This window comes from Filicampus tigris, chromosome 3, assembly GCF_054856515.1.
Source record: "Filicampus tigris isolate MCC_2025a chromosome 3, RoL_Ftig_1.0, whole genome shotgun sequence".
Taxonomy (NCBI): Eukaryota; Metazoa; Chordata; class Actinopteri; order Syngnathiformes; family Syngnathidae; genus Filicampus; species Filicampus tigris.
Window position 1 is genome coordinate 23603979 of NC_141219.1, and position 27951 is coordinate 23631929.

Below are 27951 nucleotides of genomic sequence, written 5' to 3' on the forward strand. Positions count from 1 at the left end.
GTCAAGGGTGGGCGGAGACTTCCTTCATGACAGACACGCCCCTTATGTTCAACGAACGCCGCTTCATACATACCCTGTTGTTAGCGGCGCCGACTATTTCATTTTTGTCTGTTGTCGTGGACAAGCTGTCAAAAGCGCACGTCTTTTCACAGCCAATTTAATGCGCCTGTAAGGTTTGCTGGAAGGACTTTTTCTCACTGGTGTGGCAGCGTTGTTGCTGGAGGCAGCCCAGCCCAGCGAGGTAAGCTAAAGTAGCTAGTTAGCTGACCATAGCTTGCTTGCACTGGTGGGGTGCTTGTTGTGCTAACGTAGCACACTAGCGGCTACATAACCTTGTCAAACAGGCAGAGTTTGAGTACTCGCTGATTATTTGATGGCTATGTTTTCGTGTATTGGTGTCTTCCGGTTGTTTGAAATGTGAAGTTTGTGTTAAGGCGGCATCGGCTTTGTAAGTTACTTTGAGTAAGGCTAACGAGTCAAGACTGTTCTGAGCATGATTTCGCTGTCAGGCTAACACCAAAAGGTGGACTTGGCAAGACGCTGTTACGTTTTATTCCCGTCTAGTTCACAGAGTGTCCTGCAAAGTTTGGCGAGGCGGGCGTTTATATCAGCGTGAAAGCCTTTATTTGACAACGCGATTAAACTGGGAATTCCTGACCAAACTTAACGTAGTACTCGTCGTAACGTGGAAGCTAGCGCAAGGGTAACGTTAGTTAGCCAACACATTCAGATCGTCTGTTTTAGTTTCCCATTTACAGAGGCGATAACTTGCCACAAGACACCCCGGCATCAGCCCTGCCTGTCGAGTGTTACCCCCTACACCGCCAGATATTAAGGGCACCGAAGGCTCGTTTTCTCGCCACAGAACTTCATTTCGGGCGAATGCCAACGTCAGCCATCACACAAGCGAAAGCGGTCAGCTCGACAGACGACAACGGATGAGTTCAGTCGGCGTTTAGCTGGGAGGGGGAGGGGAAGAGGAACGGCCTCACACACAGCAAGAGCGAGCCAACGAGTGAGAGAGACACGGCAGCAAATCGGAGCTTTTTGTATCGTTAGACAGCCACCTTCGTCGTATTGAACTCTTCTGCGAATTCTTTTCGCCTTTAGGTGACGATAGTAGCTACTGAATATGAATCTGACACGATTCCTGCTCCTCTACGCCGCGCGCTCCGCTAGCGTGTTGTCCCAGTTAGGTGCAGAGCAGCGAGTCGACACGACAAGGCGGCACTGCTCGCCTTGCGTCCTCTCCCTCCCTACCCAAGGCTGTGACGTCAGTCTGCCCGCCCGCCGAGGGAGCGTCAACAAATGACACTTTTTCCAAAGCCCTTTCTGGTTGCATTAAAAAAGAAAAAAATATTATAAATAAATAATCAAATTTCACGAAATTGGTCAGGAAATTTTTTGCTACATATTATGCATCTTTATGTATCAAATACGCCGACATGTAATGATAGGCACCATAATTAAATGCTCTTCAATTACATGGCAGAAGGCACATTTAACCTATGTACCCGTTGCCTTTCATACAACAGAATAAAAGTGTTGTCCCATATTTCACACTAAGTTTGTGAGTGAATCAGACAAGATCATTATTAATTCAGTTTACAGCGTTTCTGTTGTATTCGCAGTTTGTTACTCACATGTTCGCCAATCATAGATTTTTTTTTTCCCTCACCGGAAAACTTGCCTGGTTGCATTTGTGCTCTTTCTGAAAGATGATGCCACATGCTGGTACCAAGGGCTTTTAAAGCAACACTGTGTCATATATCAGTTTTTGTTGACTATGGCGGCGCCAGGTGGACAAACGCGGTTGTGTTTTGACAAAAGTCAACATTTCCCTTGCGCGCCAGTGCGTAGTTTCGTGAAATCCTGAGCTCTCGCTGGCCTGCAAGTTGGACTGAATTACATTTCTATTTCCAGTGGCTGTGTGAAAGATGAATAGCGATGAGGTAATTAATCTAATTTTGTTTAAACAATGCTTTTGTTTTTTTTGTTTGTTTTGGGGCTTCTGCCATGACACCAGTAATAGCGCATAGACGTTCGAATCGACTTCCGTCCTTATAGCGAAAGAAGGAAGTGAGTATGCCGTAAAGCAATTCAGGACATTTGTATTTTTTTGTGTGCCAGGTTTACTTCCATCCTCCTCAAAGTTGCTTAGTGCCAGTAAAAATGACCCCCAGGGCATGACAAAGTCCCATTCAACTACTCGTAAGTCAATGGCTCATCAAAAGAGTTGTGACATTTTTTTTTTATTAAGGTCGAATTCTTGCCCAGTGCTGCTTTAAGGGTAAGGTAAAATCGGTTTGAAATCAGTGGGATCTTAGCCTTGTCCTCACAGTGCAAATCGGAAGCTATCCTGTAATTGTTGATCATTTGCAAGAATTGTTCCATCTGTTAAAACTGAATAACACTTTAAAAAGTGTTTGTGTATTATGATATAAAGAATGAGAATACTGTACAGCACAAATTATATGATAATACAGCAGATTATTAGATTTACAGTTGGAACACATACTCAAGAGAACGTCCATCTATTATCTATACCGCTTTATCCTCACGAGGGTCGCGGCGGTGCTGGAGCCTATCCCAGCAGTCTTCGGGCAGTAGGCGGGGTACACCCTGAACTGATTGCCAGCCAATTGCAGGGCACACAGAGACAAACAAACATATACACTCACAATCCCGCCTAGGGGCAATTTAGAGTGTTCAATTAACCTACTGTGCATGTTTTTGGAATGTGGGAGGAAACCGGAGTACCCGGAGAAAACCCACACAGGCACGGAGAGAACATGCAAACTCCACACAGGAAGGCTGGAGCCGGAATCGAACCCACAACCTCTGCACTGTGAGGCGGACATGCTAACCAATTGGCCACTGTGCCGCTCAAGAGAACATATTACTGACTAAACTAAGGACAGATGAGTGAGAGATGGTTACTATCTATCCGGCCATCTTTCCAACCCTCCTCATTTACCTATCCTTCACTTGTCACTTGTCTTTTGTTTTAGTATTGCACCTAATCAGCTTTTTTGAGTTAACTACTCTCTGTGGTAGTGCCGCTTTACAAAGAACATTTTGTTTATTTCAAATTTGAGTTAAACATCCCCTTTCATCTTGATTGTTTTCTTGTAGCCCCTTTGAGTATGTTTAAACAATGAAGAGGCATGTGGAGGACCAAGAACCAATATTTGCGCCCCAGCAACCGCATCGCACCCCAGTCCAGGGCATTGCAGAAAGCTTCCAGCACAGGGCTCTAGCCCCAACTACTACTGTGATAGAGACGAGCACAGACAATATGCAGCCATCGTCTGGCATCCAGTATTCTCTTCCCCAGGGTTACCAGGTATGGTGTTATGCATGTGAGCATCACTCTCTTGTTTTGATTTGAATGATTTACAAGGACAGCGTTATTAACCGTCGTGTTTTGAGGGCTACTACCCGTTGCTTTATAATCCCATGGAGCAATTGCCCATGTCAAAGTATATCCACTGTATTAACCACTGGCAAGCTCACTCCAATGAGCATTATTATGGAAGTGGGTTGCAATGCTGATGGACCTTTGTGAACATGTCACTCATTCACATACCAACATTACCACTAGTGGAGAGCATTAGCAATCCTTTCTTTGAATCATTTTTTGTTGGTTGGAGACACTTCTGTGTCCAGGGAACTTCCAATTGTACTGACAGGCTCTTGAAAGAATAACAATCGTTCCTGCTGGTTGGGGTTAAAACCAAGCAAAGCGAAGTCAAATTCCCACACGATATTGGACTCACCTGCTACTTTCCCCAATAATCAACGAGAGTACAAGAAAAACTTGAAATTGCCGTTGAGTATTTTCAAGTAAGGCAAACCAGTGTACAACAGCTTGTCTTAAATGAACCTAACAGGCGTGTTTTGGGCTATGTGACAAAAGCTAGTACTTAGACAAGCCCAGGAGAGCCAGCGAGCGCCATAAGATGAGGCCTAAGCCAGGAACTTTCTTACAGTGCCACCCAATCAGTCCCAGTCCCTATGAGTCTCAGAGGTCTTCGAGCTCAAGTTATTGCAGACTGAGCGACTGCTCAGACAAAGGAACACTTAATTGTCTTTCTCAAAAGGTGCCGACAATGCCTCAGAGCACAAGTGGACATGGACTTAACAATTCTGCACAACATGTTGGAGCCCATGCACACAGCATAGCAGTCCAATCCCAGGCCCCTGCAGTGGTCCAAGGTCACGTGCATCCAACGGCGCCCATGACTTCAGCACAAGGACAGCAGCAGTTTCAGCGGCTGAAGGTAAGAAAAGATTTAACTGGAAAAGGGCCGAATCTGAAAATGTGTATGCATTTGGTAATGTTCTATACTATACACTGATTATTGTCAAAAACGTGTTCTAGGTTGAAGATGCCTTGTCGTATCTCGATCAAGTGAAGCTTCAGTTTGGAAATCAGCCTCAAGTTTATAATGATTTCCTGGATATTATGAAAGAATTCAAGTCGCAGAGGTAATCTGTAATAAGATACAAAATATGATTTAAAAACTGCATAAATACATTTCTCTTTTTTAATTTTTTTGTTTTAACATTTAAGTTGCAGGAATAAAGAAAATGATTAGTCATCTGTTCAAAAACAAAAACCAAAAAACAGCTTTTATTTCCATTACAGCATAGACACTCCAGGTGTTATCAGTCGAGTGTCCCAACTCTTCAAGGGCCACCCAGACCTCATTATGGGTTTCAATACTTTCTTGCCGCCCGGATATAAAATTGAGGTTCAAACTAACGATCTGGTGAACGTGACCACGCCGGGCCAGATCCACTACATCACGCCACATGGTATATCTGTTCAAAACCTCCCCGTAAGTGGAACACCCAGTCAGCCTGTAAACCAGCATCAGCACCAGGCGGTGCCCCAGGCCAGCCCACACACGGCTCCAGTCACCCCACCTGTCCCCACCCAGCATTCAGCAAATAAAGTCAACAAGGTATAAACTGGTTCAGTTTGGTCTCTTATTATATTCCTGTTTTACACAAAAACATTGAGTAATTTGTCTAATAACAAATGTGCATAGTTGTCTCTTGAGCCTACGTGTTTGTTCCAAAAGGCTATGCAGTCGCCAGCGCACACGCCCACCAGCCAGCCAAACCCATCCATCCCATCTTACGGCTCACCGCGCTCACCTTCAGTTCAGTCCCACACACCAGTGAGCAGCACACCGTCCGGCGGGCCGCCTCCGCAGAACAATCAGCCGGTGGAATTCAACCACGCGATAAACTACGTGAACAAGATCAAGAATCGCTTCCAGGGTCAGCCAGACATCTACAAAGCCTTCCTGGAAATCCTGCACACGTACCAGGTCAGGAACCACGCAAACCTTTGTATGAATGCTATTGTATGTTTTGTCAAGTGTATAACTGAACGTCCGCTAACTGCAGAAAGAGCAGCGGAATGCCAAAGAGGCAGGAGGCAATTACACTCCAGCTCTGACTGAGCAGGAAGTCTACACTCAAGTGGCACGACTCTTCAAGAACCAGGAAGACCTGCTGTCAGAATTTGGGCAGTTCCTGCCTGACGCAAACAGCTCAATGGTGAGCACTTTATCGTCTCCTAATATTAGCGGTCCAAATTGTCGAGAGGTTTATAGCTAGTAGCTGGTTTTGATATCAGGGATGCTTGTAAAATGTTCCCTCTCAGCATGCACAATCGGTTTCTTTGTTCCCCAAGAAAGATGTGCCCTGTGAAATGTTTGTGACCTCTGTTTAATGATATATTCATGTTCCTTCCTCTGCTCAGCTGCTTGGGAAAACTGCACCTGACAGGGCAGACTCTGTGCGTAATGATCATGGCGGCACGGTAAAAAGACCCTTACCAAACAATAAACAGAAATTAAGCCACAATGGGCTGACTGTCAAAAGACCGGGAACTGTGGGAGTTTCACCCCTTCTCAAGGTAAATGTGTCTGAAGTCTTCATGTTGCCCCTGCTATGAGCTGTCAACAAAATAAAACGGCAATTAATGCAGTTAATGTTTTGCAGAAGAAACCCAAAATAGTCGGGAAGGACCATGGCTTGAGTGAAGTTGGAAAGCACAGCAACAGCACTGAAACTATGTTCTTTGATAAGGTGAATATTGTTAAAATTGTCGCCATTTAAGTATTCTTTTCATGTGAGCAGAAAGTGAAAAGGATTTTTGACTTTCATCACTAAAACAGGTCAAGAAAGCTCTCAGGAGCTCTGAGGCATATGAAAGCTTCCTGCGTTGTTTACACATCTTCAACCAGGAGGTGATTTCGCGTGCTGAATTGGTTCAGTTGGTCATCCCGTTCCTTGGGTGAGTTCACATTACCCTTCTGATTGATTTCATTAGCAGAAAGTATTATGGCTTGTTTAACACGCCTACCTTGGATTGAATGGTGCCATGCCCCGAAATTAGATGTGAACTCACAAAGCAATATATGGAGTTGTATTCTTTCTATTAACAGTGTACACCACATAAATTATATCACAATTGACAGAAAATTCCCAGAACTTTTTACATGGTTTAAAAACTTCCTGGGCTACCGAGAGTCCAGCCATGGGGAGTCGAGCCATGCGCAGAGTTTACCCAAGGAGCGGGCAACAGAGGGCATCGCCATGGAGATCGACTATGCATCATGCAAGAGGCTAGGCTCCAGCTACAGAGCACTCCCTAAGAGCTACCAGCAGCCGAAATGCACAGGAAGGACGCCGCTATGTAGAGAAGTGCGTCGGAAGTTGTTTCTGCTACTTTTGCATTTTGATCTTTTTCAGAGTGAAGGTTAGAGTAAGTCAATGAACGTCCTGTTTCAGGTTCTGAATGACACATGGGTGTCGTTTCCATCGTGGTCCGAGGATTCGACTTTTGTAAGCTCCAAGAAGACTCAGTACGAAGAGCACATTTACAGGTGTGAAGATGAGCGTTTTGAGGTAAGATATCACTTCGCAAGACGCAGTTATTTGTTTTCTCCGAAGCTTTCATGGTACATATGATCACATTTTACTTTCTTCCAAAACACAAGACAAATTTGCCTAACACGCTGCTCTTGTTGCTGTATTGCAAGACGGTACAAGTTTGATGTGCTGCAGCCGGGAATACTGTGTTTTGAACAGATGTTCTGAAACTGGGTTCTCCGGTCATTCTGGGAGTCCGGAAGCAGTAGCATAGGGTTCCACAAAATAATTTGCAATAAATTGTTGTATCATATTTAAAAAAAAAAAAAGAATAAATAAAAGTGCATATGTATGGGTACTGGTGCGCCAAGAAAAGATAATAACAGCTTTGGGCCAGTTAAAAGCTCTGATATGATTGTGAAGAATCATCACATGAATCGGATATGCCTGCGTGCACGCAGCATTTCTAGCTAGCAGTGATGGATAAATTTGGTTACGTTCCTTTCTATTAAACAGTACTTGAATATTTAGGTTACAACATCAAAATATAAAATTCACATGGCGATTAGGGGAACACTACTTAGGTTCGGTTATGTTTTATTAGGATTATTTCTGCCCTCTAAGGGGTCTCTAGTACCAAAAAGTTCAAGAACCTGTGATCTACATACACAAGTGTACACCATAATCTACAGACGGTATATCTATGGCTATGGTTGTGGTAACAAGTTTAAATGATTAGTTTGAGTCTTTTTTTTTTTTTTTTGAGATCTTCCCAGCGTTTAATTTACAGTTTTATGCAACTTCTAATGGCCACTTATTTTCTCACCGTTTTGCGGTCTTTATTCAATTTATTCTAATTGCATCCCCTCAGCTTGACGTTGTGTTGGAGACCAATCTTGCCACGATTCGAGCACTCGAGTCAGTCCAACAGAGGCTTTCGCGAATGTCTGCGGAGGAGCAGCTGCGCTTCAAGCTGGACAACACGTTGGGGGGCTCCTCGGAGGTCATTCACCGCAAAGCTATTCAGAGGATATACGGGGACCGCGCCCACGACATCATTGACGGTCTTAAGAAGAACCCAACCGTGTGTGTCCCCATCGTGCTAAAAAGGTTAATAACATGCGGGCTTTTAACGAATTATTTAAATTGAATAGCATTCCTTTCTAAGACGGAACTGAGACTTAGCATTTTCATTTGTGGTTTCAGGTTAAAGATCAAAGAGGAAGAGTGGAGAGAAGCCCAGAGAGGCTTCAACAAAATTTGGCGGGAGCAGAATGAAAAGTATTATCTGAAGTCGCTCGACCACCAAGGCATCAACTTCAAACAGAACGACACCAAAGTGTTTCGCTCAAAGACCCTGCTCACTGAAATTGAAATGCTCTATGATGAGGTGAGAGATTGGTTGTAGCACAAAACGAGTGTCAACATGCGCGCGACAATGTACTCCAAACTAAACTTGCGGCCGTGTCCTGTAGCGGCAGGAGCGGGCCCCGGAGGACCCTGCCGTTCCCCCGCCTAGCGGCCCACACATGAACCTGGCCTACGAAGACAGTCAGATCCTTGAAGACGCTGCCGCCCTCATCATTCACCACGTGAAGAGACAAGTGGGCATCCAGAAAGACGACAAGTACAAGATCAAACAGATCATACACCACTTGATCCCCGATCTCCTTTTCGCTCGGCGAGGTGAGCTCTCTGATGTGGAGGAGGAGGACGAGGAGGAGGAGGACGAGGAGGAGGAGGAAGAAGCGGAGCATATGGATGCAGACCCAGACGCCGGCAAAAAACACAACGGCCTGCCTGGCGGCAGCCCGTCAAAGTCCAAGCTCCTTTTCAGCAACACGGCCGCTCAGAAGTTGCGCGCCACAGATGAGGCGTATAACTTGTTCTTTGCGAACAACTACTGGTACATCTTCTTGCGCCTTCATCACATCCTCTGCTCTCGTCTGCTGCGCATCTATGGGCAGGCTGAGAAGCAGATTGAGGAGGATGCTCGTGAGAGAGAATGGGAAAAAGAAATGTTTGGCCTCCAAAAAGAAAAGAATGAAAATACAGCCTTCCAACTTAAGATGAGGGAGCCAAGTAAGTGTATATTGCACTCGATTTTTTTTTATCAGTATTATGAAAGAAAAATGGAATCTCCGCCGCTTACCTTCATTTTTCTTGTTCCAGTGGATGTTGAAGTAGAAGATTACTATTCTGTCTTTCTGGAAATGGTGCGGAACCTTTTGGATGGTAACATGGAACCAGCTCAGTATGAGGATTCGTTGAGGGAAATGTTTACTATCCATGCCTACATTGCCTTCACAATGGACAAACTCATCCAGAGCATTGTTCGGCAGGTCAGCGTTTTTTATTGCCATTTACTGTAGCTCAGGAATTAATATGTTAAAGAAATAATAACTTCAGGGTTCGACATTAACGGTGGCCCCACTGGGCTAGTAAGTCACCGATTTTTTTTTTTTTTCTCCCCAGTAGCCAAAAATGGGCCGGAAAGTACATTTTCGGATTTGAACCAAAAGACTTTTATGACGCAAGAACCAAACGCGATCTGTGCACACTTGACTGGAAAGGGGCAAGAATTGGGGTTAGCCTCTTGTTGCTAGCTTCATCTAGCCCGATTGCCACTAGCCTAAATAGATTCACACCAGCGTCAGCGGGGCCCACCGAATGGCAGCGAGGAACAAGGGCAGTAATACAAAGTGAAGCTTCTTTGCCAAATTATTAAATCCAAAAAGCGTGGACAACAACTGTGCGCTAACGAGAACTTTATTCATCACAGACAGCACTGTGTCATTACTCTCATAACATTTGTCAGGATACGACATGTGACTGGGCACGTCGAAGCTCATTTGTTTCGACTTGTTTCTATAATGCCCGTCCTTCAAAATATATCTTCACAGGAAAAAGTTCACTAAAAAATTTAGAGGACTGCTGTCTTTATTTATAAAGAGCAAGACTATATTGTACATTGTTGGAATGTAAGTGCTATTCAACATTTTAATACTTTTGTAATTGATTTATTCGTAGAAGCATGAACATTAATTTGTGGAATTGCGACGCCTTGATTTTAGTGAGGTTAGTACACAGTCATAGTCATGAATGCAGTTGTACAGTATGAAGACGCTAAATATGAAATAATCACTAAAACTTAATGTCCTGTATTTTGAAGGAAAAGCACCAGTATTTGTTCTTACAGGGCCACCTCAAAAAGGCTTGAAGGTATTCTGATTAATTATCGTGTTTGTGGAATATGAATTAAATAGCAAAATCTACCTGTTTTTATCCATCTCAGTGGGTGTCCATTTTGTCACTTGCAATTAACTGAAAATAACATCACTGTGCCTAAGGGCTCATCCGAGGAATGTCTCATGACGAAACCCAGAAAACAGGTGAGCCGTGATTGGTCGTTGTGAGCAGTTGTGATGCCATTTTCAGTCGACAACAAGTGGCAAAATGGCCGCCCCCTGAGATGGATAAAAACGGGGGTATTTTGCTGCCTAATCCATATTGCACAAACAAATATTCACCAGAATATCGTGTTTAGACTAGTGGGTCAGCATAGAACATATTATTGTGATGAAAATTTTTGACTTGACTTGGACCCTGACTTTACACTCACCGTGGGATTCTTCTTCTTCACCATTTGATTGTTGAGTAATTGATCTTGAAACAATAGAGGCAAAATGGATTGCCCGATTGGACTGCAACCATCAAAGGCACTCTTGAATCAGCCGCATTTAGTTTGCGGTCTGAGAAACATGATAGCTAAGGGAAGTTGAGCTACATCCATGAAAACGTTCTCTTCAGCCACACAACTGATTGTTAATCTCCGCCATAGTCGATCAAGGAATTTTCGTCAAGTGCCCCTTCTTATCGCAAAGTGAATGTCTTTTACAGCTCCAACATCTTGTCACCGATGACGCATGTGCCCGCGTGATGGACTTGTACCTAAGCGAAATTGCCAACAAAGCCACGGGTGGTTCCCTGCCCACTCAGGCGTCGCGTGCCACAGCAGAGGGCACCTACCAGCGCAAATCGGAGCAGCTCATGTCTGAAGAGAACTGCTTCAAGGTACTGTCAACCCAAGTCGCTCCGTACTCCTTGATGCGCACAGAACTCTCATCTTTTCCGGTTTTGTCCAGTTGATGTTTATGAAGAGCCAAGACTCTGTTTGTGTGGCCATGGAGCTGCTGGACACCGAAGAGGAGAACTCTGACGAGCCTACAGAGGCAAGTACTCAAATAATCAAGAAAAGGGCTCATAGTGACTTTGCGTTTTAGTATACAGGCAGTCCTTGAATTACGACGTACGCGACCTACGACGTTTCGACTTTACGACGCCTCTGTTTTGTCCCCAGCACCATAGTGACTACGTTTACATGCGGTCAATATTCGGGTTAAAGTCAAAATTCCGATTTCTGAAACATTCTGAATATTACATGTTACATGATTGAGTGGACAGAGTTGCTCCAGCATTTGAATGACCCGCTGTATACGGTGACACACAGCGTCAATGGGTCAGATGGACGACATTTCCGCTTGTTACTTTCAACCGTCAATAAAACACTTGATATTCATGTCACTCACCACATGAATGAAGAAGCCGGTTTTCCTCCTCAGTCCAAAAGTGTGCTTTTGTGCTGCGTCTCTGAGCTTGTTTACCTCTGCTTGTGTATTTGCGATGTGTTTTGTGCCAAACAACGCACTTCCGCATACAAATACTTCCTGTACTACAAAGATTCCTTGCGGTTGAGCATGCGCAGAGTGTCTCCATCGTGTCTGTTTGCGCGCCGGCAGTATCTTTGCCTTTTTCGCCCTCCTTTCCTCCTTCTCCATCCACCTCTCAGAAGTACAGCATCGTATGCGTTTTATTTGAATGTATTTTCATTCTTTTTATACAAAGTATTTTGACGTAACTTTCAACTTCAATGGTGACATCCGACATAGGCGGAAATTCGTGTTACATCGCCAGTGCAGGACCAGGACTCGTTCGTAAAATGAGGACTCCGCGTACGTGGATTCATAGTTTCTAATTTGTAGTCGTTATAAGGTAGTTGAGGTTTGAAAATTGCCCTTCAACTTTGATGTTAACTAGTGTTCCTCTGCCACGTACTCAACAGAGGTGGTCGGACTACGTGGGCAGATACCTGAACTCAGATTCGACTTCTGCAGAGCTGCGTGAGCATTTGGCCCAGAAACCGGTGTTCCTGCCCAGGTGAGGCCCCAGCCATGTCTCCCTCTTGTCTGCTCTCTTTCAACTTCCGTCCTGATCCTCTGCTGTTGATGTGCCAAACAACTCATCAGAAACAAGAGCAGTAGCACGTCGAAAAAAAAAAAAGAAAAAAAAAGTCTGTCATTATGGGTTTGGTGCGTGGTAAAAGGACAGAGAACACAGTTAGAAAGAGTCCAAAATGTTGTGACCATAATGACGCCGCAGTTACAATGAAATCCTGTTGAGTTTCAGACCTCTGCCTCACACGGAAGATTGCACTTTACATACTGTACATGCTCATTCTTTTAACAAAAGGGAATTTATGTATTCAATCATTCAGTTCCTTTTTTAAATGGTTTTTTATTTATAAGTTAAAAGATTTTTAAAACGGAGAAAAAAAAGAAAAAAAAAAAGGTTTGGCTTTGTCATAGTTTGGAATTCCCACTTTAGCAGACTTTTGGTTTGATAATGAGTTTCATTATGTGTTGAATTGAAGTGCTGATTTTCAGTGTGTGATGTCACGACAGTGACGAAACTAACTTAGAGAAAAACAAATGGGTCAGACTTAATGTCATGTTATTTCATTTGTCTCCAATTTCTTTGGCTTGAGTTTGACTATTGAACAACGGAAGCTCTTGCTTGTATCAGGACTTTGTGAATAATAACGACTTTATCATGCCCTCTTTGCAATTGTATTCAAAGCAAGAGTCTTGTACGTGACTTAATATCTGTTTACAAATGTAAATGTTCACACGTCCCTTTGTTTCAATTCAGTGTTCCGTTTGTAAGGACTGGGAACGTGCGCTCCCCGTTGTTGTGGGTGAGGTTTTACCACCGTTTGACAGATTTGTGCTCAAGTTTGTTTGTGTTTTTTTTTTTAGAACTCTGGTCAAGCACATTTTCTGCATCACTTGTAAAGAGGAATAGGATTTGTCAATAAAAATGATCATCTAAATTGTATGCTCATATGTTGGTCTATTTCTTTCTAGACACTTTAGGGTTGCGCACGAGGGCGTCTGTGTCTGGTTTGCCTCCATGTGCCACATGCGAAAGCCTGTCTTGTAAAGTCTGGCACTCATTGAGTGTTTTATTTATTTTTTTGTCTTTTGAGATGGCTGTCCATAACCATGTACATTTCAAAAGGCGTTCAAAAACCAGACCACATTGTGTGCTTTGTCTTTCCTTGTTTTGACCCATTGCACAAATTATTTTCTCTGACTTATGATTTGACTTATGGCATTGGGCTCACCTACATCTTGTCCCCCCGCCCCACCCCCCCAAATCTATGAGAGGTCAGCAGCGCAGGAGTTCTTAACTCTGCTCGTCTTCACCCCAAAAAAAAAGAAAAAAAAAAAACTCAGTTGCAGCACAGATCCAGTTCCTTTTCCAATTTTGTTGGGTTGGTTCTCATCTCATAATCATAACACTGCATTGTTGGTGACAGTATGTGAACATCTTAAGCATTCTCCACTCATATTTTGGATTGGTATCCAACAAGGCAGCAATTCTGTAGTGTTTGTTTCTAACAGTTTTACCTGAAATTGGCCCGGAAAGACTGTGTCTTGTCTTTTTAAGTGGAGCCCTGAATGCAAAAATATGCCTCATGCACTCAGTCCTCGCTCACCCATACTCTCTGTGGTAAGTACACATTTCAAGCTTTCATTCCGGTGGGGTGAATATTTTCTTATCTGCACAGTATTTGGGCTCAATGAACACTAAAATGACAATTTTTTTTTAATTTTATTTATTTTTTTGGCGTGTGGATTTTCACTGTGACTGTGCTACGGTCAGTGTCACTGTATCGCAAATATTACGACTGCTGCCTCTGCTGCTCTTATAGATCCCCCATATCCCGAATGATTTGACCTCCTATCTAATTCTGTTCCTCGGTGAGTTGCAATGCATGGGTGTAAACATTCTTCTTGAAAAGGGACAGTCTTCTCAAATTTGACTAGACAGCTCTTTTCAGTGTGTATAATAAAGCTGTGAAATAGCATGTGACATGCTGAAGTCGAATAAAAATACTCCTTGAACCCTAACCTGTAAACATGACGCACTTTTGATCCGTTGAAAATTCAGACTTGTGTTTTGAGTGTTTGCCAGTCTTACTCATGACAACTGCTGTTTTGGCTCTCAGGAACCTTCGAAGAATAAGGAAGTGCCAGAGAGGATGGGAGCAGCTGCAACAGGAGAGGATGACCACGGGCCCCTCGGATGAGTTGCGAGGTGACAAACTGAAGATGGAGTGCATGTTCAAGCTCAACTCCTACAAGATGGTGTACGTCTGCAAGTCGGAGGACTTCATGTACAGGCACACTGCGCTTACGCGTGCTCATCAGGTCAGTTCCACGCACACATTTTGTTCTTACGTACGTGTAGCTCTTCGAACACAAAATGAGTCTGAACATTTATTTGAGAAATATATAAACGCAGCAGTTTGTATAATGTTTGTCCCTGAAGTCTTTTTTTTTTTTTTTTTAAATGCTGTGTCTTGCAGTCCCACAAGCAGGTCCACAGACGCCTGCACAGACGCTTTCAGGACCGTTTGGACACTTGGGCCAAGGAACACGTGACAAGCGACATGGCCGCCAACTGCCGCAGGTGGCTGATGGGTGACGGACAAGAAGGCCTGGTGCCCTGTAGTACAACGTGCAACCCAGAGGTCCTGCATCATCTCACTGTCAACAAGTACCGAGTCAAGTACAGAACATAGTAGCCAATGATCCTGTCAGAGACCACACGGTAGGACTGTGTGTGGACACCGTACGGAACTTGAATCTTCACTCTGCCTATTCTTTTGCCAACTTTGGGCTGCTCTTTTCGTCACTCAATGCAGGTAAATTTAATACGTTTCCATGCTAGAAAATCCGTAAAGGAAAAAAAGAAAAAAAAAATTCAGGTCACTCTGTTAAGAAGTTTTCTTTGTCATGGGAAAATCCCTCATAACTTGTAAATGGATTTTGAGTAGCTTGGCATCACTCCCCATGAAAAACAGAAGCTCGGCTTTTGTCTTTGGGTAGCGACAACAATTTTTTTTTTTTTCCCCAACTGTAAAAGTGGACAGCTTGTGAATGTTTCCCTTGCTGGTAAAGGTGCACTCGCGCACTCTGGAGTCAACATCCCTAATCAGTTCATTCAGTAAGGACGAGCCAACCACTTTTTGTAAATGATGTCCATTCAATGTCGCCCTTGATGTGTAGTGCACTGTACGACACAGTGGCAGTATTTAGCTAGATGCAGCTAAATGCAAAATGTAAAATCTTCGGTTTTTTTTTGTTTTTTTTTTAATGACGACACTTTGTCTGGAGTTTGGGTTAGGGACCTCTGTGTTGGTGGTCTGTTGAAGGTCAAGCCTTGATTTACTCTTATTAATTTTATATGCCCTTCAAGACTGAACCGTCTCCACCTTGAAAACCGTCTTTGGCATCGTTGCGACTCGTGGTTTTAAAACGACCGACTGTAGCCAAGCCGCGTTTTGTGCCCGTGTGCGACAGCGTGCGTCTGTTTTGGAACGTACAGTTTTCAAGACTGAAATGAACCATCAACGGCTCGCTCTTTGTATTTCCGTTTGTCAAAAGGACCCGTATCTGTGTGACGGATTGTTTCCGTAAAACCCGCTGACGAATGTGTGTATTCTCCCCACGTTCAGTGTCGATGCCTCCTCTCACAGATGTATATAGTAGTTCTATCCGTGAATGTCAGCCACGGACAGTATTTGGGCGAGCCAAACCAGTCAGCAATACTTCTTCCCCACTGTGAATGTTCACGGTTGTAAAGAATTATCTGTCCCCCCCCCCCCTCTAAAGCTCCTCCTAAAGTGCAAATATCTATGTAGAGATTGTAGCTACCTTAGGATAAAATGAGAGCAGTAGGTTTTTATAAATAATAATACCCGAGGCTGCGAAACAGTGGAACTGAGCCTGCCACTCCAACTTCCTTGTGCCACATGTAAATGTTAACAAATACACGTGAAACCACAAGTTTCCGTACACTGTATTCAAAGATCCAGATTTTTTTTTTTTTTTTTATTGACCCCACTGTCTGACATGAAATCAGACTAAACGTTTTCTTGTTGTAGATCCCAAATACTTCTCTTTGCTGAATGCCAAGCTAATGAGAAGGATCGTTTTTAGACAATCTTTCAGAACTTTCTTCAAAGTCAGACCTTTACACCCATTAGCATTTGGCACCATCACCTTTTAAACTGCGTGACTTGGGTCAAACATTTTGGATGTCCTTCCACGTGCTTCTCACACTAGTTGGCAGGAATTTTGGCCAATTCCTCCCAACAGAACCAGGTTTGTAGGCCGCCTTTCTCGTACATGCCCTTTCAGCGGTCGGTACCGTACTCGTGGCTAATGGCACACTCTTACCGGTTTGAGCCCGAATCTTCACAAGCTCTTTTGCTTTTGTTCTTGACATTTCAGACCAAAGCATGTTCCAATCCCCAATTGCAATCTTACTGAACGTAAACCTCTGACTTTGAAGAAGGTATTGAAAATGCTCTTTAAAAAAAATCCTTGACATTTAGAAATATTTAGGGGAATCCTAATTGATATCGAACGGTAAAAGGTTAGTCTGATTTCATCAGACAGTGAGGACAAAAATGAATTTGTCTTTTTATTCAGTGTATGTGGCCACTGAACACTTGTTTCACTTGTGAGTTTGAGATTGAAGCAAAGATTGGCAACATTAGAAAAAAAAAAAAAAAAAAAAATTGGCCACCATTTTAAAGTGATGATTACTGAACCAGCTACACAGACAATCTTGCAGTTTGGTTTTTATTTTTGTATTCACTGTTTATTGTGGATGGGATGTTCCGAGGAGCTGATTGTACACACGTTCACTGTTTGTATCTTCTTTTACTGTGTCTGTTCTCTCCTCTTAATGTACATGTATGTGTTAGTCAGGTGTTTGCTATTAAACTATCCTTTATAGACATAAATCTGTTTTTCTTTTCATCCTTTCATATGCGTCCGTCGCATCCGACACTTTGACTTGAAAAACAGCTTGTCCACATATGAAACATTGCCAATTCTAAGTTGAATTGGAGCTGTATTTTATTACTTGGGGGTTCCCAAATTTACTAGAAAACACAAAGCAGATTGCTGCAAATAGATGTTGGGGTTATGCAGAGACATCGAGATCAAGATATGGAATGGTATGGCGAGATGATTGACAGGGGCTGCATAATTTTTTTCGGCTTGCTGCTACACTCGCACGTAGATCCTTGTGCACACCACGTCGTCTGCTCCAAAAGTCTGAAACAGAAAATTGGAATATACATCAGTTACTGTCATTTCTCTTGATTATTTTGTATTCTTGTGCTTTGCGTCATTAGGCATTGTTTACTTTGTATCGTGACAGTTTGAAACTACTGAATGTTAAATAAACCACGTTCACAGTTAGATCAAGTGTGTGGCAGTAATGATTTGGATGTGAAATAAATGACCGAGATGTAAATTAAGCGTTTTTAAGAGGCTGCACAAAAATGTTCCCATTTAGGAATTTCAGTCACACTTTCCTTAGGTGAAGAAAAGAACACATTTCAACATCAGCAGCTGTCAAGAATGTCGTTTGGAGACTGTTCTAACAATAAATGCCTTCATGAATGTAAATATGCGGTGCGAACTGCAAAGTACCACTAGCACGATTCTGGTAACAAAGAAAAAGACAGATTAGACTGCCAGAAAACATTTCTGTAATCAGTCTTTCGACAAATAAAAGCAAGGTCGACTTGCATCAACGGTCCGGAGAAGGAAAGGAAGAGCGCATGATCCAAAGCATGCCACATCATGTGGTAATTTGGTGACATGGGCTTGTCCATTTTCCACAACATTTAAGTCGCGGCTGAGCTGGTGCATACAACCCATATGATCTCCTGTGCTGTATTTGAAACTGTTCATAATTCCCTCCACCTTGACTATGGCCCAAGTTCCAGCTAAAGCTGTGTGTATGGTATTCCTTAGTTGAAAAGCAGTGTTGTTTGCACCACACATACCGTTTTAGAGTTGTGGCTAAAAAGTTCAACCTCTGTTTCATCAGACCATAAAACATTCTCCACTCGCCTTTGGGAGATTTCAAGTGAGTTTCTGCAAAATGTGGGCAGGCTTGGGTGTTTTTCTTTCTACGATAAAGCCTCTGTCTTGCCAGCCTACGCCATAGCCCAGACATGTCAAGAAGATGAGAGGCTGTTGTTCCATGTTCAAAACAGCCGGTACTTGCCAGAAATTCCTGCAGCTCCTTCACATTGTTGTTGTTGGCATCTTGACTGTCTCCCTGCAGTTTCATCAATTTTACAAGGCCATCAAGTTCTTCATAAGGTCAATGTTGTGCCAGATTTTCCTCCATTTTATGATGACTGTGTTCCATGGTATAGTCCATGCCTTGAATTGTTTTCTACTCTTCTCGTGACTGATACTTTTGAACAATGAGATCTCTGATGCTGTGGAGAGCTGGAAGGCGCGGCAACACAAATGTCAGGAAAAGTCTACTAGAACAGTGATGCTTTATTTGTGATTAATCAAAGACACTTTTAAAGGTGGCAGATGTGTTCTGACTGGTTTGACTTGGTTTGTTCTGAACAGTAACATTTATGGTGGAAATTATTTTTGGGAGGGGATACAACTTTTTATTTTAATCCCGACAAATGTTTTGTTTTTGTTTTTTTACTTTTAAAGAATACAACTTTGTTTCTTTGAAAAATGGGTCCTTCCTCTTTTTTTTCTTGAAAATTATTTTATTATGTATGCTATTTATGGGTACATGTGGTAGTTATGTTGAATTTGGCATCAGGATTATGGGCGGATTGTTGGAAAAAATGTCTCCCCTTTTAAGGGCTCCCATAGGATCTTAAAGATTTGTGAACCCTTGGCCTAAAATAGATGATAATGGCTGTTGTCATGGAAGTGGATGTGTCTTGCTCAAGGGTACCTCAACAAATATGAGGATAAAATATGCAATCTGACAGAGCCAAAATAAAGTCGGATTACCTCCACCGACCGCACTTCCAAATTTCCACTCTTGATTCCATGAAAGCTTCCCAGTGTGACTGTTCGGAACACTGGACTAGCGGTACAGGAGCCCGTGTTTAGTTCCATTAGATTTATGCAAGTCCCGGAGGAAAATCTTTATGACCGACTGCAGCGCCACACATCATTATCTCAGGCCACGCTGCGGCGCAAGCGGGTGCCCGAGTCGGTGACAAATGGAGCCGACACAAGTCCATCTGGCACCCGGCCAGTCGCCCAGGGAGGCATAAAGTGGAGCTAACGCCAGGGTTCATTTGCATTTCTCCACACCGTGATCAATGAGGCCAATTAGAGGCCGAAGGATGGCGAAGGATTATCAAAGGCACACATTTTCACCGGACTCTTTTCTCCACTCAAACTGCCCATTAGGGGCCTGCACTCTTCCGCTCAAGGTTCTAGGCAAATGGCCTCAAATATAAAGGAAGAGTGAGCTTGCTGTCATGGACAATAATGACATTTTCTTTTTCAACACTTATCATTTTAAGGGTTGGCTCAAAGTGGTCGTTAAAGTCTGCCCGTCCTCAGTCACACCGAGGGCGGCTGTAATCCACCATGTCTACTGTCGAACTGGAAGCGGAGTGAGCAGCCTGGCGCAACAAAAAGATGGCTTTCAAACACTTTTAATTATTATTATTATTTAATCATTTTTATTATTATTATTATACTTTAGCTTGCTATGCTATTGCTATGCAAGGCTAGCTGTCTATATTGTGCAGTACAGTATTGTGAACATTATCACACATATTGGTCTATATTTCCTTTTTATAACAGCGGGAGTCCTCATTTTGTTGCCATTGGGTGTCAAACTGGTTTTGCTCACTGGCCACATCACCGTTATGGTTGTAACAGTGAAGGCACATGAATGTGGAACCGCTCAGGATGTAAGGGAAGAAAATATAAATAAATTCCTGGGATTGAATGGCTGGATCGCGAAAAGACAAATCAATTTGTCAATGGCAGTGAACGAATTAATTGCATGGCAGACATGCATAGCCACACAAAAGGGAGCTCATTCAAACCATACAGACTGACCCTGTTCTTCAGACCTGTGAGGCAGATGTGCTAACTGTTTCCGGCAGGGGTGCCCAAATCTCATCCTCAAGGGCCACTATCCTGAATGTTTTAGATGTTTCCATCCTCCAACATAGGCGATTCAAAGGATCGGCTCCCCAGCAAGCTCCGCAGAAGCCTGATAACGATCCTGATCATTTGAATCGGGTGTGTTGGAGGAGGGTAACATCTAAACCATGCGGGATAATGGCCCTCGAGGACCAGGTTTGGACACCCCTGGAATAGGGCTACGTGTTGCCCCGAAATATTACGACTATTGTGAGTAGTGGTATTAGCGTTATTGTTATTCTACATTGTATCATCCATCTCCTGCCTGCCCGGTAGAACTCACACTGTTAATTTAAAACAAGCTTGGTTCTTTCCAAAGATCCATTCCCATGTGCCTATCGTTTTACAGTCCAACACTCCACAGGGACACACACACCCTTAACTTGAATGAAAACAGATTTCGTCCTGCCGAAAACATACCATCGATCCAAATGACATCCCTTCACAAATATTTTTTTGTGATTGATGGTTGGTCAGAGTCAGCACAGAGCAGCTCGTCATCACACCCCTCTGGACTTTGTAGTCCATCATATCCAAGGGAAGCACATGATGATTTTTTTCCTTCTCTTAAACTGCAACAAATTGGCGGGCGAGTCTTTTTCTGATTAGTGTATTTGTTATTCTTCCTTTTTCCACAATCATTTCAGATGAGCAATGTCATGATCTAGTTTTTGTTGTTAATGTTGGATTGAGTTTTGTCAGATTGTGTCTTGTTTCCTTGGGTCTTTTGCATGTCTTGTTCGTTCGTTTTTTTTGTTTCCACCTGTTCTCGTTAACCCGCTCGGTAACCTTGTAGAAATCAGTCAGCTCCCTCCAATCGTGTCTTGTCCCGTCCAGGTGTTCCTTGTTGTCTCGTCAGTTTGACTGCAGGCCCGTCTGATTCCAGTCAGGTTCCTCCTCAGATCCCAAAATCACATTTCATGTGCTTTGTGACCACAAAAGAGCCATCTAGTTTCAATCTGGATGGGCTAAGAATCGTTTTTTTTTGGCTGGTTGTCTCAACAAGACCCAAGTTCTCTGATTTCATTCACTCCTTGTCACTTCATTGTGTTAGTTGCTTCTGTTTTTCACCAAGTCATGTCTTGTTTCTTTTTGTAGGTAGTTTATGTCCAGTTTTGGTTTGTGACTTTGAATCTCATTTTTGGACTTCGTTCATTTAGTTCTGGACTCCTCCCAGTACCTTGTTTGCCTTTTTCTCATGACAATTTTAATGACTTTTTGCCACCACCACCATCGCAACCCGTGACAACCACATTGATGTGCAAATTGAAATGATGTTGAACTTTTTTGAGGCAGCACAGTAGGTAATTGCTTAGCTTGTCTGCCTTACAGTTCTGAGATTTACAGTTCCAATCTTGGTTCCGGCTTTCCTTAGTGGTATTTCCACGAGCTTTCGTTTTTCTTCCTTAACACGGACTAAATTGACCACAGGTGTGAATTTGAGTGTGACTGGTTTCTGTAGTGTACGTGTCCTGTGATTGACAGGTGACTAGTCCAGGGTGTCCCCTGCTTCTCGCCCAAAATCAGATGGGATAGGCTCCATTGTAATGTCCAAAAATTGTCAAATGAAAACCTTCTTGACACAGACAAAACTTTACATTTTCATCGTTATTTTGTGTGCATCTGACCAAAATACTGTATTGAAAAGAATAATAGCAACAAACAATCGAGTACCAACCAGGATGAGTTCATCCCCTCTGAGCTCTCTGGTCCAGAAGGTTTTTGGGCCGTTGCCGCTCAGTAGAGTCTGTTTGCAGTACATTTTGTTTTCCGTCTCCCAAGTAGCCAGACTCTGTAAAAGTGTGCATGCAAAATGTCTCAGATTGTTTCTTTTCCATCATTCAACTCCGTCATCAAGTGAACTACTGATAGAACACACTGGTTTGAATTCAGTGAAGTTTGGGTTGTGTCTTGGATGTCAACATAAAGAAAAAAAATCTCATGTTTTGATTTACTGTCAGTTCAGCAGATGCTCTCTGGCTATATGTTGTCTTTTCTTTCATGATGATTTCTTTTCTTTCTTGTTCACATGATGGGTCATGTTGATGAAATTCAAATTACCTTACACTTTCTTCCATCCACGGTCTCCTCATTGAACTCCTCGCCAACGAGGAAGTTGATCTCTGTGGTGCGGACCGTGGTGGAAGTCTTGATGTAGAATTGCTCGCCATTCTGCTGGATCTCCACATGAGGCTTGGAAGCCGCTACCACGGCGACCCTCCTCAACATTGCGTTCACACCTGAGAATACAAGAGTGCCAACGTGCCTTATGAATTGCCTCGGGTGAATTTGTCCTGAATAAATCCAATGAGGCAATGCCATGGAAGGTGGATTGCGTCATGGTGCATTCACCTGACAAGTGTGTATGCAGTGTGTGTTCAGTTCCCACTCAGTGACGGTGTGAATGAATACAAATGGCTGCCCGTCTCTACACGTGCCGTGCGACTGGCAACCAGTCCATGCTGTAGTCTGCTTTTCACCCAAAGTCAACTGGAATAGGCTCCAACTCCCCGCAACCCTGAACAGGATAAACAGTATTGAAAATGGATGGATGGATGGACGGATGGATGCCATGGCATTATTCCTACACCAATTCCAAAAAGTAGTGTTGGGAAAGTCACTTACAAATCAGACCGTGTCATATGTTGTTAGTGAGTTAATTACAAAAGTCATTTGTTTTTTATAATTGGAATTGTAATGCATTAATATTCCAGAACATCCATCCATCCATCATTATTTTTCTACCGCTTTATCCTGTTCAGCGTTGCGGGTGAACCGGAGCATATCCCAGACGGCGGTGGGCCAAACCCGAACGACACGCCGGATTGGTCGCCAATCGATCACAGGGCACGTAGAGACGGATAACCATTCACGTACGCATTCGCACTGTCCCCAAAGTAGAAACGGAACCCACGTTGCCTTCACCCAGTGTTACTCCCTCGAAGCACGGACAGACACAACACCCATGTTTGGTGAATGTACAACTCCAATTCCAGTGAAGTTGGGACATTGCATAAAACAAATAAATACAGGATACAATGATTTGCAAATCCTTTTCAAACTACTGTATATGCAAATGAAAACACTACAAAGACAAGATATTTACAATTTATGTTCAAACTGATTAACTTTACCATTTTGTCTTTTTGTTCTTTTGGGGGGGTTTTGAATCTGATGCCTGCAACATGTTCCAAAAATCTGGAACAGGGGCAACAAAAGACTGGGAAAGGTGAGGAATGCTGGAAAAAAATCCTGATTTGAAAAATTTCGCGGGTGAAAGGGTCAACTTGTTCACTGCCATTGATAAGCATACAAGTACACGTACAAGTATACTTGTCGTTTTTTTCAAAGGGGATGGGTGGGGGAGCTTCTGATGCTACTCCACTGTAAATTTCAAACTTGGAAACAACTTTAGCTTTTTTTTCTTCTGGCGAAAGGACAGAATCTATTTTTCATCTGGTAATTTTGTGTGTATATAGCCATCGACCACAATACCGTGTGAGTCCTGAAAATGTCAAAATGCTATAAAATGGCTGGCGGTGGATGTTAATTGGAAACAAGTGAGTGTCATGATAGTGTGTGAAATGAGCATCCCTAAAAGGTTCAGTTGTTCACAAGCAAGCATGGGGCAAGGTTCACCACTTTGTCACCAACTTAGGGGTGTAACAAAAACGATTTGAATCTTTTTTGATTAAAAAGATACGAGTGTCTCAAATCGAACCAAATCGTTCCACTTTGAAATTATATCGATTGAATCGTCTTTTATTGGAGGGATACATTTTAGGAAATTGCACATTTGCAGTACTGCCAAGATCATTCAAATGCATGATGATACCCTCTCAAACTGAACCGTACCGAACTGAATCGTTCCACTTTCAAATCAAACCGCCCTTGAATCATTTCGCACGTTATGTATTGAAAACCGTATTGAATCGTCTTTTGTGGAGAGATGCACTCCCTTAGAACAATTGTGTGAGCAAACAGTCCAACAATTTAAGAACGTTGCTCAACATGTAATTGCAAGGAATTTAGAAATGTCATCATCTGCAGTCCACAATATCATCAAAAGATACAGAAAATCTGGAGAAATCTTTCTACACAAGTAGCAAGGGCGAAAACCAATTGAATGCCTGTGACCTATGATCCCTCAGGCGGTGCGACATTAAAAACCAGCATCATTGTATAAAGGATATTGCCACATGGGCTCAAGAACACTTCAGAAAATCATTATCAGTGAACACAGTTTGGCACTACGCATACAAGTTAAAACTCAAAGCATGCAATGTGAAATCCATATAGCAACAACACCCAGAAAAGCCACCGGCAGAAAGTGGAAAGTGCTGTGGTCTGACGAGTCCATTTTTCAAAGTGTTTTTAGAAATCATGGACGTCGTGTCCTCGAGGCCAAAGAGAAAAAGGGACCATCCAGATTGTTCTTAGCGCAAAGTTGAAAAGCTAGCATATGTGATGGTATGGTGGTACGTTGCCATGGCATGTATGACCTGTACATCATGTGACAGCACCATGAATGGTACATACAGCTTTTAGCATATGCAACCATCCAAGGTACTGGTTATTCAGGGACGTTCTTGCTCATTTCAGCAAGAAAATGCCATGCCATGTTCTGCGTGTGTGTTATAACAGCGTGGCTTCGTAATAAGACTGCTGAGTACGAACGAGACTGGCCTGGCGGCAGTCCGAGATCCCTCTCCCATTGAAAATATGTGGCACATGTGCAAACTAGGACAATGGAGACCCCGGACTGTTGAGCAACTCAAGTTGCACATCGAGCAGGAGAGGGAAACGATTTCAACTACAAAGCTTCAGCAATTAGCGTCCTCAGTTCCAAAACACTTATTGAGCGTTAAAAGGAAAGGTGATTTAACACAAGGGTAAACATTGGCATATTACTATCACAGCTTTTTTGGAACGTGTTCAAGAGTGAATAATGCCAAGAATGCAAAAAAAAGTCAAGTTTATCGGTTTGAGAATTAAAAATCTTTATCGTTATCTTTGCAGTGTTTTCAATATATTAATAGGATTTTCAAATCATTGTATTCAGTTTTTATTTACGTTTTAAACAATGTCACTGGTTTTACCACAACCTCACTCCTATTTTGTATACCTTTTTGTTTCCAAGGAGATAATCTCAAACCTGACACTTGAGTTTGAAAGAAGTGTGCCAAATTTGAAAATAATTAATTTTGGAGACTATCTATGTTAAGTAGCTCAGAGTCTGCGCTCGGCAAATGTTGAACACAGAGAAGAAAACGAACGAGAGGAATGTTGGCCCACTTTGCCCCTGCTCGACTCTCCTGTGATAGATTTAGTCCTGCAAATGAGCGGTAAAACTCTTAACCCTCTCTGTGACTCACTTCAAGCACAAACAATTGGACAAGACAACTATCAGAAAATCGTTTCCCATGCTGCACTCATTCATCTCGGCGAGCCATTTAAAAACAATCAAGTAGGTTATTGTATCGTAAAAGCTTAATTGCCATACTTCTACTTCCAAAACAAAACCTTCAAACCTTCCACAATATCATTATCCTACTACTGTGAAATGTCGATTGTTCCCAGTCAAATGCCAGTAGTCCAAGTGTCCTCATCTGCATTAGATAAGAAAGACCTAGCAAAGCTCCCACCTGGGGCCACTCAGAAGAAAAAGATTCTCACCCAGTGCCTTTAGTAACTCGTCGAAATTCTCACTGCTTTTCATCTTCCAGGTGCCTGCGAAATTTGGCATTTCTCCTCCTCAGTGTGTGTGTGTGTGTGTGTGTCCGACTTTGTCTATCAGTGTTCGTCTCGACTGCTTCTTCTCCCTCCAAAGCGTCCTCCCTCTGTCTCTCCTCTTGTGTGCTTAATGATCCCAGGCGGAGAGCCAAACCCCCTCCGCCGCCCTTGTATCACACATGCACACACCCACACACATACTTCACTATTAATTGTGTCATTAAAGTGTCTTTTTTTTTTGTCCCCAGAAAGGTTTCAGTTTGAACGTCTAATCCCGAATGCACTGGCAATTTGTATAAAAAAAGACTATTACCAAAACAAGCCATGTCAGATTTTCTACCCCATCACTAGACTCCTATCAACTCACAGTCTTCATTAATGTGGCCCTCCTCCTGTCCTGCACAGACGCGTACACACACACACACACACACACACACACACCAGAACCCCCCCCTTGAGAATAGCTCTCGTAGTTCCTCCTCTAGGCTGCGGCCACGTCACACATGTTCCCTCCACATCCATCTTTTCCGACAAAGTGCTCCTCCAGACAGGCTTTGATAAATAACGCGTGGAGTCGAGCGGCGAGCACTCTGTCTTCCCAGCAGGAAGCGTCAGCTGAAAGATGTCCCCTGTGTTACCTTCCATGTTGGTCTTAATCCTAGCAGCAAAATAATAGACAGGATACCAAACATAATTTTAGTGGATGTATACCTACACTCACCCAGAAACATGACTTTGGTGTGGACTTTCACCTTATTAACCGACGTCATGAGCTAAGGTGTCATAAAGATCACCTCTATGAGACGCGTGGACGGCTCAGGCTTCAGGTAAATCGGTTGAAGTGGGAAAAAAAACTAAACAAAACGTGAGCAACAGTCACCGATGAAGTTCCTGCCGTTTATTGATCGCTATAGTCAAGCAAATACAAAATAAAAATACTAGCAAAGAGCTGCAGTATGCCAAAACTCCTGTGCATTTGTTTACACACGCACAGAACATACGGATGTTGTCGTTGTTGTTGTCCAACTGTACAGTGACTACACTCGCCTTTTATCTTGACATTGTCTTTGTTGAAAACATGAAAAAATGGTGTTCTGGGTGGCTGGAACCGATGAATGGCATTTCATTTCAATTCAACTGAGAATATTGATTTGAAATATGAGAAAACGGAGTTCTTCTTCCTGTGTCGTCACCTTATCGTGGTGGAGGGGTTTGTGTGTCCCAATGATGTCGCCCGTGGCAAACAGGTCCTAGATGAGGGACCATTCGGAATATTTTCCCTCACCTGAGCACTGGTCACCAGGGCCCCCCTCTGGAGCAAGGCCGGGGAGGTGAGGCTCGATGACGACAACAACATGAGTCCAACTCCCCGGAGGTGGGCATTCCGTGCGATGGACCCATTTTGCTGACGGATGACAGGACACTTTTTAAAAATGACGGACTGAGCACTGACAGAAGTGGATTTTCGTTTGTCAGTGTAATCGACAAATCGTCACTCACCATGTACGTCAGTGACGGACGCCCTTTTTGCTGATGTGGATTTTTTTGGGGTGGGGTGGGGGGGGCTGACAGACCTTATTCCACACTGCGGTTGCCCACAGTGAGAGCAATTGTGGGCATACTAATTGCCCCAGCTCTGTGCCCATCGGCTGGGGTTCTCCCCTGTGGACAGGAGGGTAGGCTCCCTCCACTTTTGGGTGGGTGGAGAGGCTCCTGTCTCTTCCTTGTGCGCCGTATACACCAAACAGCAGCTCAGAATACTCACCCTTTTTGGAGTCCTTAGGTTCACACTGCAGGTCTTAATGCTCAATGCAAAATCCGATTTTTTTGTGCAAGCGTTCATATTACATTATGAATGCGACCTCGGTCTTGTCTGCTGTATGAACACATGCGTCGTCAAAGCGGCTCGCATGTGCAGAAGAAGAGACGACGTCACACCCGACCTTGTGTTTGCGGAAGT

At 43.2% G+C, this 27951-nt stretch overlaps 2 protein-coding genes across 5 annotated transcripts; one reads left to right on the forward strand and one right to left on the reverse strand.

The window, feature by feature from the left end:
• Positions 1-23: 23 nt before the first annotated feature.
• Positions 24-17053, forward strand: LOC147150348 (paired amphipathic helix protein Sin3a-like). Of its 2 annotated transcripts, none has more exons than XM_086025225.1 (21): positions 24-241; positions 3136-3346; positions 4104-4283; positions 4385-4491; positions 4652-4970; positions 5091-5342; positions 5422-5574; positions 5780-5935; positions 6022-6108; positions 6198-6316; positions 6501-6726; positions 6814-6930; positions 7766-8004; positions 8101-8284; positions 8370-8976; positions 9067-9236; positions 10795-10968; positions 11040-11126; positions 12017-12111; positions 14246-14447; positions 14606-17053. In XM_086025225.1, exons 2-21 carry the CDS (start codon positions 3158-3160, stop codon positions 14819-14821), a joined length of 3879 nt encoding a protein of 1292 aa, XP_085881351.1. In that variant the 5' UTR covers positions 24-241; positions 3136-3157; the 3' UTR covers positions 14822-17053. The 2 variants fall into 2 exon arrangements, with proteins under 2 accessions (XP_085881351.1, XP_085881352.1); XM_086025226.1 differs by having other exon boundaries at positions 6025-6108.
• Positions 16881-27934, reverse strand: LOC147150349 (cellular retinoic acid-binding protein 1). Of its 3 annotated transcripts, XM_086025229.1 has the most exons (5): positions 27492-27732; positions 27277-27396; positions 22320-22498; positions 21937-22050; positions 16881-17369 (listed from the first exon to the last, which is right to left on the reverse strand). In XM_086025229.1, the coding sequence occupies exons 3-5, from the start codon at positions 22485-22487 to the stop codon at positions 17319-17321; spliced, it is 333 nt and encodes a 110-aa protein (XP_085881355.1). In that variant the 5' UTR covers positions 22488-22498; positions 27277-27396; positions 27492-27732; the 3' UTR covers positions 16881-17318. The 3 variants fall into 3 exon arrangements, with proteins under 3 accessions (XP_085881355.1, XP_085881354.1, XP_085881353.1); XM_086025228.1 differs by lacking the exons at positions 27277-27396; positions 27492-27732 and adding an exon at positions 27757-27934; XM_086025227.1 differs by lacking the exons at positions 27277-27396; positions 27492-27732 and adding an exon at positions 25935-27046.
• Between the last annotated feature and the right edge of the window lie 17 nt (positions 27935-27951).

Coding starts and splice junctions, on each gene's coding strand:
- LOC147150349 (XM_086025227.1), bottom strand. CDS start 26,004: ATGCCAAATTTCGCAGGCACCTGGAAGATGAAAAGCAGTGAGAATTTC. Junction 22,499..25,934: donor CGAGTTACTAAAGGCACTGG/GTGAGAATCTTT, acceptor TTGTATTCTCAG/GTGTGAACGCAATGTTGAGG. Junction 17,370..21,936: donor GAGGGGATGAACTCATCCTG/GTTGGTACTCGA, acceptor TTTCTGTTTCAG/ACTTTTGGAGCAGACGACGT.
- LOC147150348 (XM_086025225.1), top strand. CDS start 3,158: ATGAAGAGGCATGTGGAGGACCAAGAACCAATATTTGCGCCCCAGCAA. Junction 6,931..7,765: donor GTGAAGATGAGCGTTTTGAG/GTAAGATATCAC, acceptor GCATCCCCTCAG/CTTGACGTTGTGTTGGAGAC. Junction 10,969..11,039: donor CTGAAGAGAACTGCTTCAAG/GTACTGTCAACC, acceptor GGTTTTGTCCAG/TTGATGTTTATGAAGAGCCA.